The sequence below is a fragment of the Myzus persicae genome, unplaced genomic scaffold, assembly GCF_001856785.1.
Source record: "Myzus persicae strain clone G006 unplaced genomic scaffold, MPER_G0061.0, whole genome shotgun sequence".
NCBI lineage: Eukaryota > Metazoa > Arthropoda > Insecta > Hemiptera > Aphididae > Myzus > Myzus persicae.
The window spans coordinates 677,548-690,030 of NW_019104122.1; the positions used below are offsets into that span (position 1 = coordinate 677,548).

The 12,483-nt window shown below is 27.2% G+C and overlaps 1 protein-coding gene across 2 annotated transcripts; it reads left to right on the top strand.

Moving 5' to 3' along the window:
• The first annotated feature begins 1,031 nt into the window (after nt 1-1,031).
• On the top strand, nt 1,032-10,804 carry LOC111038961 (pre-mRNA-processing factor 40 homolog B). 2 transcript variants are annotated; one of them, XM_022322233.1, is made up of 17 exons: nt 1,033-1,336; nt 1,406-1,604; nt 2,377-2,431; nt 3,865-3,991; nt 4,056-4,204; nt 4,277-4,338; nt 5,950-6,137; nt 6,229-6,489; nt 7,631-7,859; nt 8,395-8,528; nt 8,596-8,710; nt 8,799-8,911; nt 8,969-9,076; nt 9,146-9,340; nt 10,084-10,188; nt 10,303-10,452; nt 10,574-10,804. In XM_022322233.1, exons 1-17 carry the CDS (start codon nt 1,334-1,336, stop codon nt 10,706-10,708), a joined length of 2,328 nt encoding a protein of 775 aa, XP_022177925.1. In that variant the 5' UTR covers nt 1,033-1,333; the 3' UTR covers nt 10,709-10,804. The 2 variants fall into 2 exon arrangements, with proteins under 2 accessions (XP_022177926.1, XP_022177925.1); XM_022322234.1 differs by lacking the exon at nt 10,084-10,188 and having other exon boundaries at nt 1,032-1,336.
• The last annotated feature ends 1,679 nt before the right edge of the window (nt 10,805-12,483 follow it).

Sequence of the window (12,483 nt, forward strand, 5' to 3'; positions counted from 1 at the left end):
TAGTACCTATACTCAATTTAAAAATAATTTCCGAAAGCCATGGTGCGAATGCCCAAGTTTTTTCCTTCCTCCAGGCTCATAGGACCATCACAGTGTTTATTCAATGACGAGGTTAGGTAATAGGTTACAGCAATAAGTACACTTATTAGTTCCTATACTGTAGGTATAATGTAGCGAATTACCTACTTCACCCATTTTAGATTATTACTTTGCCTAAATTTACCTATAAATTGCCTATGATTTTTATTAAAAGTGTATTCAAATAGCCTGCAATATATCGGTTAGGTACATTGACTTGGTTGCTTACTCAATTATGAGTTATATAGGTATACTTACTTGACACGACGGCAGAAACCTGCTTTACAGCGGTTTTTTATCTAGAAACTTAAAGGTTAAACGTAAATGCAGTATAACATTATGGAACCTACTCTTTAGGTTCCTAAAAAAGTGACGAGGGTTTCAATATTTCACCTACTTTTATCGTACATGTCCGCAGCTATTATTTATTAGGAATTTGTTATTGAAATAATAATGACAATGTCAAAATGTCATCTTTGAATAATAATTGTTTACAATATTTTTTACGAGCAATAAACGTTTTGAATTGTATTATTCGTTAACAAAGTATCAATATTTTAATATTTTATTTATATTATATGCGATTTGCTGAGTAGTGGTCAGAGAAAGTTTTTAATGAAAGTAGACATATTATATAAATGAGCGTATATTTAAAATATACCTAATACCTATTGTTCTATTATATTGTAATAAGTAATAATGTGTATAGGATAATATGATAAATTATAATATATTAAAATTTAAAATATTAAATACTTAAATATTAATCAATTATTTATCAATTTACAAGAAAAGAAGATAACCGTGGTCGTAACCTCCCGAAATGCATGCTGATAACAACGACTAGCAGTGTGTGTTGTCGAATCTCTTTGAAACTACGGTAGTGGTAATATTATTTTATCGTGAGAGTGAAGATGCCGGTCTGCGCCGCCGCGACTCATCCGTCTGTGTGCATCCGTTGCTAACTTCATTCGTGTGTCCACCAACAACATAACAAAAAAAGTCTTTCCCGGATCCCGGAGCTCAAGACGAACAATCTTCAACTGTTCGACATTAATACATTATTGACATCAAAGGACTCGCTGGACCATTGTAAGTTATTGTTTGCTTAATGTTTCACTCCGTCGTTTTCGTTCTTAGTCAACGATCTCAGTTCGCCTGATGCCTGATATCGTCCTATTGAGAGTCCAACATTGTCGCCTGATGTTCCACTCGCTGTTGTATTGATGTATCATTGGAAATCGTAGTCGTAGCAATGGTGAGTGTTCCTGAGAAATTTCCTTCTCTGATTATGAACCATGTTTATGCTCTTCATTTTTGATTTTAGGCTTCTCCGAGCTCCGGACCACCATTGAACACCCGTATAGCCCCTCCGATGATACCACCACCAGCATTCCCCCCATCGACTCAGATGGGCTTCACGCCAGGCGCCATACCACCCGGCTTCATGGCTGCAGCACCGATGGGAATTGGACCGCCAGGCATGCCACCTCCGTTTATGCCTCCATTCAACATGAACTTGCCAGGTAAACATTGTGTAAATATACACATTTTTATTTATGAGATTATTACTATCTGCAGACATTTCTTAATGATATTTATAATAATTAATAATACAATTGTACCCTAGTAGTTATAACCCTGTACATTTTCGGCAGATAACGTATATATTATTTTCATAATGGTAATTAATTAATTACATTACACTTTTGTCGTAACAGTAACTTTTCTTACAATAGCAAAAATTTGCATTCTTCAATATGTGGGTAAAGTTATAATGATATAATACTATAATAGTGTTTGATTACTGAAATTAATATGTCTTGCGTATGGAGACCAAGAAAAAATGTGTGTAGCCAAAAATATGCAATGTTTTTCCGGTGCTTTTCCATTGGCTGTATAAACTTGAAATTTGAACCATAGCTTCCCTATAATGGTCTCACATGCAAAGTATAAATTTAGGAGTTTAAATGCTTCCCCCTTTCATCCCTCTTGGATATTTACTAGGCACAACATTTTATTTCATACCATTTATATCATAAACTTACAATATATAGGTACTTGTTGATATAAACAAAAATAAACCTCTAAAATAGTTACTGTTATTATTTTGTATACCCAAGATTTAAAAAAAAATAGTATTTGGTCCGCTGCCTAAGATGTTGAAAACTATTGTATGGTAGATAATTTGTGTAATGTGTAGATTAAAAAAATCACATATTATTAGTGTTTATTTTTAAAAATTATGTAAATAAGTTTTTAAGTTGATACTATAGATAACTTATTGTTTATTCGTAGGGGAAATTGTTGGAGCTCCAGTATCTTTTAACAAATCCATTTCACTGCCTTCAAAGTGAGTACAATTTTCCAAAAAAGTGTTAGTTTATAATCTTATCTAGTGACCATATCTTATTATAATTAGCATAACATATTACTTGTATATATTTTTTAAGTCTTTATATACTTTTGTATTAAACAGTTGAAAGATTTAGTAAGCTACAAACAATTTAGTTGAATCATGCACAACTTTTTAATAATAGAAACTAAATAAAATATTAAATATATAAAACTTCAGATTAAAATTGTAAAAATAGATTTTGTATTTACCACTGGTCGACTCATACATACTAATTTATAGTCTATGGTTTAATTTCCCTTCCCTCAACCAGTAATTTTTACGGATAGCCATATTCTTGTTTAAACCTTTTATCATAAATAGTTAAAAAGTAATAAATTACAATATACCTAATAGTTTTTCCATGGAAAAGTGATTGTTGCTGGTGTAAATATTAAACTTGGTAATTCAAAGTTAAAGTATTGTATTGAAATTTTTACTTATAGCTTACAATATACTATGAGCTTAATTAAAAACTTTATTTAATTCAAATAATGTTTAAAAGTATATAATAATAAATATATTTTATAATTTATAATTTAAAATTAACTTACTTTTTAAAATTACATAAATATTGATATTTAAAAATGTATTTATTTTAATTCATATTCGCTATTATAATACAAACATTAATCAATTTAGAAAATATTATAAAATTAGTTGTTTTTCTATGTTATGTTTATAATTTTTTTCGTTGGTACCTACCTATAATAATAACATTTTTTGTTTACCAAAATTAATAAATTTTTATTAGACATTGAATTCTATTAATTTTCGTTTTATGTATGCATGTATATTGATAACTGGCCCTTAACATTCTACACTTTAAATATGATAAACTTTGATATTAGGCCACACACGATTCCTATTGATTTTGCTGAATGTCAGTACTACAGTATCTAAGATTGGTGGTGACACCCAAGAGAATAGGACTACAATTGGTAAGAGTTATCATAATTGAACAATAAAACATTATTAATTTTAAACAATTTGCGTTTATAACATTATTTTAATTAATTAATAGAAATAGAATATTTTAAACAAATCAAATTTCTGTTTGGGTGAATGATATTAAATGAGTTTTAGGTAAGTGGTATTACTTGGTTTAATTGAAACTAAACATTTTTTAGAAGCATGGTGTACAACATAATTAATTTTATCATATTATATATTTAGCTTGTTTAAGTTAAATAATTATTTTTTACTCCAAATTATTTATATTATGTGTCATATATTATTATTATTATTATTATTCATCCTATTAATGATTATCTCAAATGTACATTTTGGTGATAATATTAATATTTAATACAAAATAATATTCAGAAATCTTACAGGATAATATTATGTGGTTTTTTCCTATGTATATTAATGTGTACGAATTTGTATAGTGATGAAACTAAACCTACAAGTGACTGGACTGAACATAAGGCTCCAGATGACAGATCATATTATTATAACTCGGGAACCAAACAAAGCTCTTGGGAAAAACCAGATGAGTTAAAAACAAAAACAGAGGTGAGTGGAGCATTACTTATTTGTTGAGTTATCAATATTATTTATTTTTTTATCATTATTTTAGCTACTATTAGACCAATGTCCTTGGAAAGAATACAAATCAGATACTGGTGCTACATACTATCATAACATTAATACAAAAGAAGCAAGTTGGACAGTACCACCTGAATTAGAAGAGTTAAAAATGAAAATTGCCGCTGAACAAGGAATAATGTATAAATAATAATTATTTCTATAACTAATACATATGTGATGCATACATATTTAATGCTTTAATGGTTTTAGTCAAGCTCCTCTAATACAGCAGTCCTTGGAAATTCCAATTGATCGAGGAATGGATGCTATAGGTAATGATTCATGATACAAATTGATGTATTTTGAATACATTTTATATTTTATTTTTATTTTAGTTCTTAAGTTTCAGTAGAACGTTTCACTAGGATATGCTTTCTTTATTTCTCACATATCTTAAGAAAAACAAATTCATGCAGATCAATCATTAATGCTCAAAAAGTAATTTTAAAGCTAAAATAAATTATTTTTACTTAAATTTAAAGTTTATTTAAGTTCAAAGAAATTTCATGAGCTTAAACTTCTTTTAATATTGAACATATGTTATCAACAAAATATTAACTGTTTTAACTTTTTTTTTAATGAGAGATGAAGATCAAAAAGTTTTTTTAGTACAAATCAGTCATTTATGAATGGTCTCTATGAAAGTTTTTTTCCGTATTATATTTTAATATTCTGCTGTAAAATAATTTTAGAATTGTGTTGTAATAAATGTCACTTGTGGGTTTCCATTATGCAGTATAACCTTGATTATACAAACTATAAGCCCTCTATTATCTGAATAAATATCCAATGTAATTTATGCGTACAAATGTCAATAAGCATAGGAGCAATTGTACCCGTATTCATGTATTAAAGTACAATAAATTGATGTATTTTGTACATAATTTAATATTAAGAGGATTTTGTACCAACATGTGTTGTCTCCTTCTTAAACATGTATGGCATGCCAAATTTTTATTCAATTGTGTGCTATTAATTTTTATTTTTGATATTAAACTTATTTGGTCTATCATCAAAGTTTTAGGTACGAACATTTTCAGTGTTCTCTTATTTTTTTTACAATATTTTAGTTCTTAAGTGAGTTATGAGTGTGTAAAGTACTAATATTTGAAAATGCTCATACCTTCACTAAAAAATTAAAATATCATAAAAACCGTCAGGAAAATAGAATGTTCTTACTTTAAAGTTTGACAATAGGTCAATTCACTGTAATATCAAAATCAACAGCATGCTATTGAAACTAATTAACTAAAATTTAGTATGTGTTACATGTGTAAGATTGAGACAACACATGCCGGTGGGACATCATAAGAATCTTAATAAATTATAAAAATCAATATATTCAAACTGCATGTACATGTATTAAAAAAATTCCCAGTATTCAAACTTTCGTGTTTCCAAACTAGGCTGGTCCCAATTGGTTGGTTTGGATAATTGAAGGTCCTCTGTATTTTGTGTTAATAGTTAAAGGTCTATGAATAATGATTAAGTTATTAAAAACAACTGTTTCTAGGGAGCATTTTAAATTTTTTTCGAAGAAATCTTGGCTTAATTATGAATTATGAATAATAATTAATAACCTTATTAAATATATAGGATTAATGGAGAAAATTCAGTACTTTAAAATTTAAATTATTCAGTTATGTTGTATGACTGTTATTAAAAATAAATTCATATTTCAGTTTCAATGTTTTTTTTTAAAATTATATAGTTCGCTCATACAGTTCAATATGAATCTGGCATTCACACTTTTTAAGTAGAAACAAATTGTTTATAAACATATAAAACAAATTAAAAATTGTGAGGTAGAGGGTTTAAAAATATAAATAATTATTGTTCAAAAAAAAAAAAAAAATGGATTTAATGATTTATTTATTTTTAAGATGCTGGATCAGCTATGGATCAAGCAATGGCAGCTACGTTAGCTTCTATAGCTGTTCCCGATGAAAATAGACCTGCCAATAATGTATCTGGCAAAGGATTCAAATCTAAATTCCAAGCTCAAGAAGTACCAATTTTGAAAAGTAAACAAGAATTAATTGATGCTTTTAAAGAACTTCTTAAGAAAAAGGTACAAATCAAGTGATTTAAAATATTTTTAAATAGAAACCTAGAAAACAATGTTTAAAATGTTTTATTCTATTTTGTATGCAATATTTTAGAATATTCCAAGTAATGCTTCATGGGATCAAACTGTAAAAGTAATTAGTCGTGATCCTCTTTATCCACAAGTAAAGAAATTAAATGAAAAAAGGCAGCTTTTTAATGCATATAAAACACAAAAACAGAAAGATGAAAAAGATGAACATCGACTAAAAGCTAAAAAGGCTAAAGAGGATCTAGAAAAGTTTTTTATGAAAAATGAAGATGTCACGTCTAAAACTAAGTACTATAGACTAGAAGAGAAATTTGAGCATTTAGATGTAAGTACATTATGTTAAAGAATGATCTACAGTGTATAATAGATTCTATGAAATTTACCTTTATTTTATACAATGAGATATTTTCTACAATTAAATTTTTTCCGTTTAAAATAATGTTACTTATAAGTCAATTAAGGCGCTTTAAAAAATTTAAACTTAACAATCACCTACATTGTAGCGTTAGGGCATAGGGCGAATTTTATGCTGATTTAAAATCTAAAATTAAAAAATCACCCCAAAACTAATTTCAAGAAATGTGTGACTGTTTGAACTTTGAAATTAAGCAGATGAAAATAAAAAGAACACTAAAAACTTTTATTATAGTTGTAGATATTTCACGATTTTACCTACAATCATTGTAGGTTTCACAACATGTTATCAGATTGTATATTTAACTTCAACATGAGCGATCAATTTTAGGTACTATGAAAAGCATGGTCAACTTTCAAAGTCATTATACATTATTATTATTTTTTTTGCATTTTAGTAACATTATTTTCCAACATTAAATTATGCATGTAATTCATATGGCCTGCTGCACGGTATGGTTTTCTTTTCCTAACCAATCGAAAAATTGAGGAGCTGAACATCTTAAAAACTACACAGTTTCAAGTAAAATAATTTGCATAAAAAGGGTATCGCATTAAAGTCGTTATGTTCCTAATAGGGTTCTTATTACAAAATATTGATTTTCTCTGCATGTTCAATACAAAAATTAATCCTCTTCTAAGCATATTACATAGCTATGTGCAGTGGTAAATTCAGATTTTTTGTTTTTTGGTAATAAGGGGGGGGGGGAGTGAACATTTATTTTTGACAAATTTTAGCTGAATAATTTTGTTATTATTTAATGATTTTTAAAGGGTGTTACAACACCATGCCCCCTCCCCCCTTTATACACCACTCGATATGTGATTATAACATTACTTTTTCAAGAGACATTAAAACACTTAATTACTACATTTTAATAGACATTAGCCCTCAAAAGATTGATATTAAAGCAACCTACAAAATTGAATGTTATAGATGAAGTAATATGTTTAAAATTAAATATATATTTTATGATATAACCCTTTTACGAAATATTATACATTATTATTATTTTATTTTTATTTATATGATATTTATGTGTTTATTTAAGATTTGGAGGAATGTGTCTGAAATTGACCGCCGTGATGTTTATGATGATGTCATGTTTAATTTAGCCAAAAGGGAAAAAGAAGAATCCAAATTACAAAAAAAACGTAACATGAAACAATTAGCAGCAGTATTGGATTCTATGACACTAGTTGATCATACTACAACTTGGTATCAAGTTCAAGAAATGCTTCTTAATAATCAAAATTTTGTTAATGATCCAAAATTATTAGGTTAGCTTTAATTTAGGATCTTTTCATTAATAATTAGATTTAGTGTCTGTTATGAGAGGTATACATCCATGACTGTGATATACCAGCAGCTATTGCTAGCATGGTATATGAGCTCTACCATAGTATTGTCTAATTTGATTGTATTGATCGAGTGTGAAGCTTGAATAAACCATTTCAAAGTTCAAACAGATCAATTAATTACATTTATTTAAATTATTTCAACCATTATCATCCTGAACTTTATAGTCACATTATTATTGTCCATTAGTACATTTTTTACTGTGGAAATCTGTTGGTTATTAATTAAATTAAAAAAGATAGACAAACTTAAGTAAAAGTTTTGATGATTGGTTTTCACACTTGATGTTACACTGTTATTCCAAACATTCAGCTAGAGAATATTTTATGGTAGACTTCATATTGCAATCACAATGTTGAACCACTTGTTAGATAATGTGAAAAGATAGCCTAACATGATGAAATAGTATAAAAAAATGTTATTATTATGAAATATACAATTAATTTTGATGTATAGGCATGGAGAAAGAAGATGCTCTTACAGTATTCCAAGATCACATCAGAGAATTAGAAAAAGAAGAAGAACATGATAAAGAAAGAGAAAGACGAAGAAGAAAACAGCAAGAGCGCAAAAACCGTGACAACTTTGGTGTATGTATTTTAATGGAATTTATGTTTCAATTGAATTTACTTACTATATATAATTATTGTGAATCAGATGTTTTTGGAAGAACTCCATCAACAAGGAAAATTAACATCAATGTCGTTATGGAAAGAGTTATATCCTATTATAAGTACAGATGTTAGATTTTCAGCTCTTCTTGGTCAACCTGGTAATATTTTGTTTAGCTAACAGTAAACAGTTCATCAATATATTATTGTATTATGTGAATCCTAACCGAAATTGTGCATTAATTATAGGTTCTACAGCTTTAGATCTTTTTAAATTCTATGTGGAAGATTTGAAATCCAGGTTTCATGAAGAAAAGAAAATTATTAAAGAAATACTCAAGGAAAACGCATTTATAATTGATGTAAGTTATTTAAACTGTTGTTCAGGGTTTTTACTATAATTGCCTTACCTGCTATAGGTAAATACTACATTTGAAGAGTTTGCTCGAGTAATCTGCTTGGATAAACAATCTGAAACTTTGGATGCTGGTAATGTGAAATTGGCTTATCATGGATTTGTTGAAAAAGTAATTGAAAATTTGTTTATTTTAATTTTATCTGTTCACTATTTATCATAATCATTACATTTTTATCAGGCCGAAGCAAGAGAAAGAGAAAGGTTGCGGGAAGAAAATAGGAGACAACGGAAATTGGAAACGGCATTCCGTTCGTTACTTAAAGAAATGGATGTGGACTATAAATCTAATTGGGATGATGTGCGTGGACAAATTGAGAACCACCAAGCCTTCCAAGCCATAACTTTAGAATCTGAAAGACTTCGTATTTTTAAGGTAATGTCCGCATTGTAATATACATTTTTAATTTTGATATAATAAGCTATGTAAGTTAATGTGTTAAAAAGTAATTTAATGTGAATGATAATTATAAAACAATTTAAAATTCAAATATTTTATTTACATCTAACAATGTTAACTATTTTGTTTATAAACCAGATATTAATTCAATTTTATTTTAAAACTTGATAAAAGTATTACTTTTTCTTATTTTGGAGTTGAATAATTAATGGGTATCTACTAAGTACTTGAACTTACTGTGATAAATACTGAAAAATATTTTTAAAACCTTCCTAACTTCTAGATTTGTTTTAAGAATGTACAAAGAAAGTTAAACGAAATATTTAAGGTAACAATGTTTTAATTAAAATTAAATGAATCTTATATGTATGTATATTTATATGAGGATATATCCTATGGTGTTTTGTTCTATTTTGAATAGTGAAGAGATGTTATCATAATAGTCTACACTAATTGAAATTTTTATGTCTTAACACTGTAACATACTCTATATGTATGCATATTTATAATAAAATATAATCTTCAGAGTATAATATAATATCGTTGTTTGATAACAAATTTTTTTTTATTCTATAATTTTTTAGAGAAATTTAATTAAAAAATATACATGTTTAGATGTGTATAGTACTGATTATTTAAATAAACACGAATTTGATCATGTAAGTGAATTTCTTGATAAATGTGTGTTGTGTATGTTTTAACTTTCATATATTATTTAGGAATTCATACTTGATACAGAAGAAGTTTGTAATCATCACCATTCTAAAATGAAAAAATCAAAGAAAAATAAAAAACATAAAAAGAAATCTCGATCAAAATCATTGGTAGGTTAAAAATAAAATGTTTTATCTGACAGACAAACTTATTTTGTGTATATGAAAATAATTATAATATTTATGCATTTTGTAATAATAATTGTGGTAAATGAAAATATCTAGGAATCTACTGATTCTGAATACAAGTATAGAAAAAAGACCAAAGAGGATTCGCCTGACGTGATAAGTGATGGTGAGAACCGAAGGCGAAAAAATAAGAAATCGAAAAAAAAGAAACATTCTGAAAGTCCTGTAACCCGATCTCGTTCTAGGGTAGATATTCAATTTATATTAAACTGAATAGTGCATGCAAAATATGCAATAATTATATGTAAATTCCAAACCCTTTGTTCATTTATGATCTTATTGGTTTGTTTTTATTGCCATTTTGCAGTCGTCTAGTCTGAGGAGATCCGATTTAGAAGATGTGAAAAATAAGAAAAATTCCAAATCTACAGAATTGAGTGATGACGATTTAGAAGCAAAGCGGAAAGCATTGCTTGCTCAGTTGCATGATGAAATGAACTAAATCAATTTATTTTGTTGTACATAGTGACATTAATAATATGTTTTATGTTTTAATTTTATAATTTATTTCCTGAATAAATTGTAATGATGGAAATTATTTCTATGTATAATCTATCGCAAGTTTTTAAATTTGCCATGACCATTTTATGTATATTTATTATATAGAAATGGTTGTTGTATGAAAATGATAAAATAAAATAAATCAGAGTATAATAATGTGTTAATGAACTTAAATGGTGAATATTATACCCATAAGCCGAGGTGGAACTAGGGGGAGGGAAGATAATGATCATTTGGGCAAGATATTATTTGTTTACCTGCTTGTGTTCAGTGTTTGATGTTAGAAATTGGGACACTCTTTTTATTTAATATACATTTATTATAATGTGGTGATGGCCACATATGAAGGAAAGAAAGAAAGAAATTATATTCATACATTAAAGTAGTGAAAATAACCACAATGATAAATGCATTATTTTGTCATCTATCATTTTACTTTGTATGACATTTGTCGTTTGTTCTCTATAATAATTCTACAATTCTCTATGATGATTCTTCATTTGTTCATCCTATAAATATTAGTTGATGTTCTAAAAACAGTAAGATTATGCATCGATTCACTTATACATAGTTACTAATTTTTTAATATCTTGAGCAAGACCAGGCATGTATTGATGCTGTGTTTTTGTAAATATTTCTAATTAACAATAACTTTTATGGTGTATCAATCAATGTGTATGTATAATATATTATATGCACAAATAATTTATTTTAAGTTGTAAACTAGTGCTCATAAAGAATTTTAATAAGTGATATTTTGACTTGAAAATTAAACCCACTTGAAATTTTGATTATAATTTGAATTTAAATATTTTAAATGAATAGTTGATACAATATTGAATATATTATTTTTGTTACATTGTAAGTTGCAACCATAATATTTGTCAATGATGCCCATTATAATATTTAAATACTTATTTATAATTGTGCCAATTAGGCTTCTTATTACTAAACAATTGTAGGGAAGGGTATTTTAGTCTTAGTCTATGTTAAGGTGTAATTTTAACATTTTTCCTGGGCTTAAAAAATCCTAGTTCCGCTTCTTCCAATAACATTTATTACAATTTATTTAAGTATCTATACTATTATAGACATTTATTAGAACAAAAGTTTCAAATTTTCTACTCAATAAATGGGTCGAAATACATATTTTGAAATTGTATTTTGTCTATAAAATGATAAAATGATCATTGATCATTTATTGAAAATTTAAAGTACCTACTGTTGTCTGTTAATAAGAAAACCGTTAGATCGAAATTCGTTAATTTACTTGTATTCTACTATTATGTATCCAAAAAAATTGAACTTCAAAGTTCAAACACTGGTAAAAATGTATTTGAGTTTCCAGTGAACTTTTTTTAACTTAGAAATCTTGTGTGGAATTGTGTATTTAATTTTGATATCTTAGATATAAATAATACATTTTGTATGAATTTCAAATTCAAAATTATTTTCAAATGTTCGTGATTTTGACGAACTTTGTCAAAGTTCCATCTTTAGACGCTCATGAACAATTATTATAGATTTACTCTACTTTTTTGAAATTGTAATTATTTCTTATGCCTATAAATTTTATCAAAAAGAGTCAACATTTTATCATGTATGGAAAATTGTCTTGCCAACATTTTGGAAAAATTCAAATTATTCATCGTTAGGTGGTTTTGCGTAAAAATCTCTGTGCTGTCTTTAATTGTTTTTTGTTTTTTCCACGCTTTT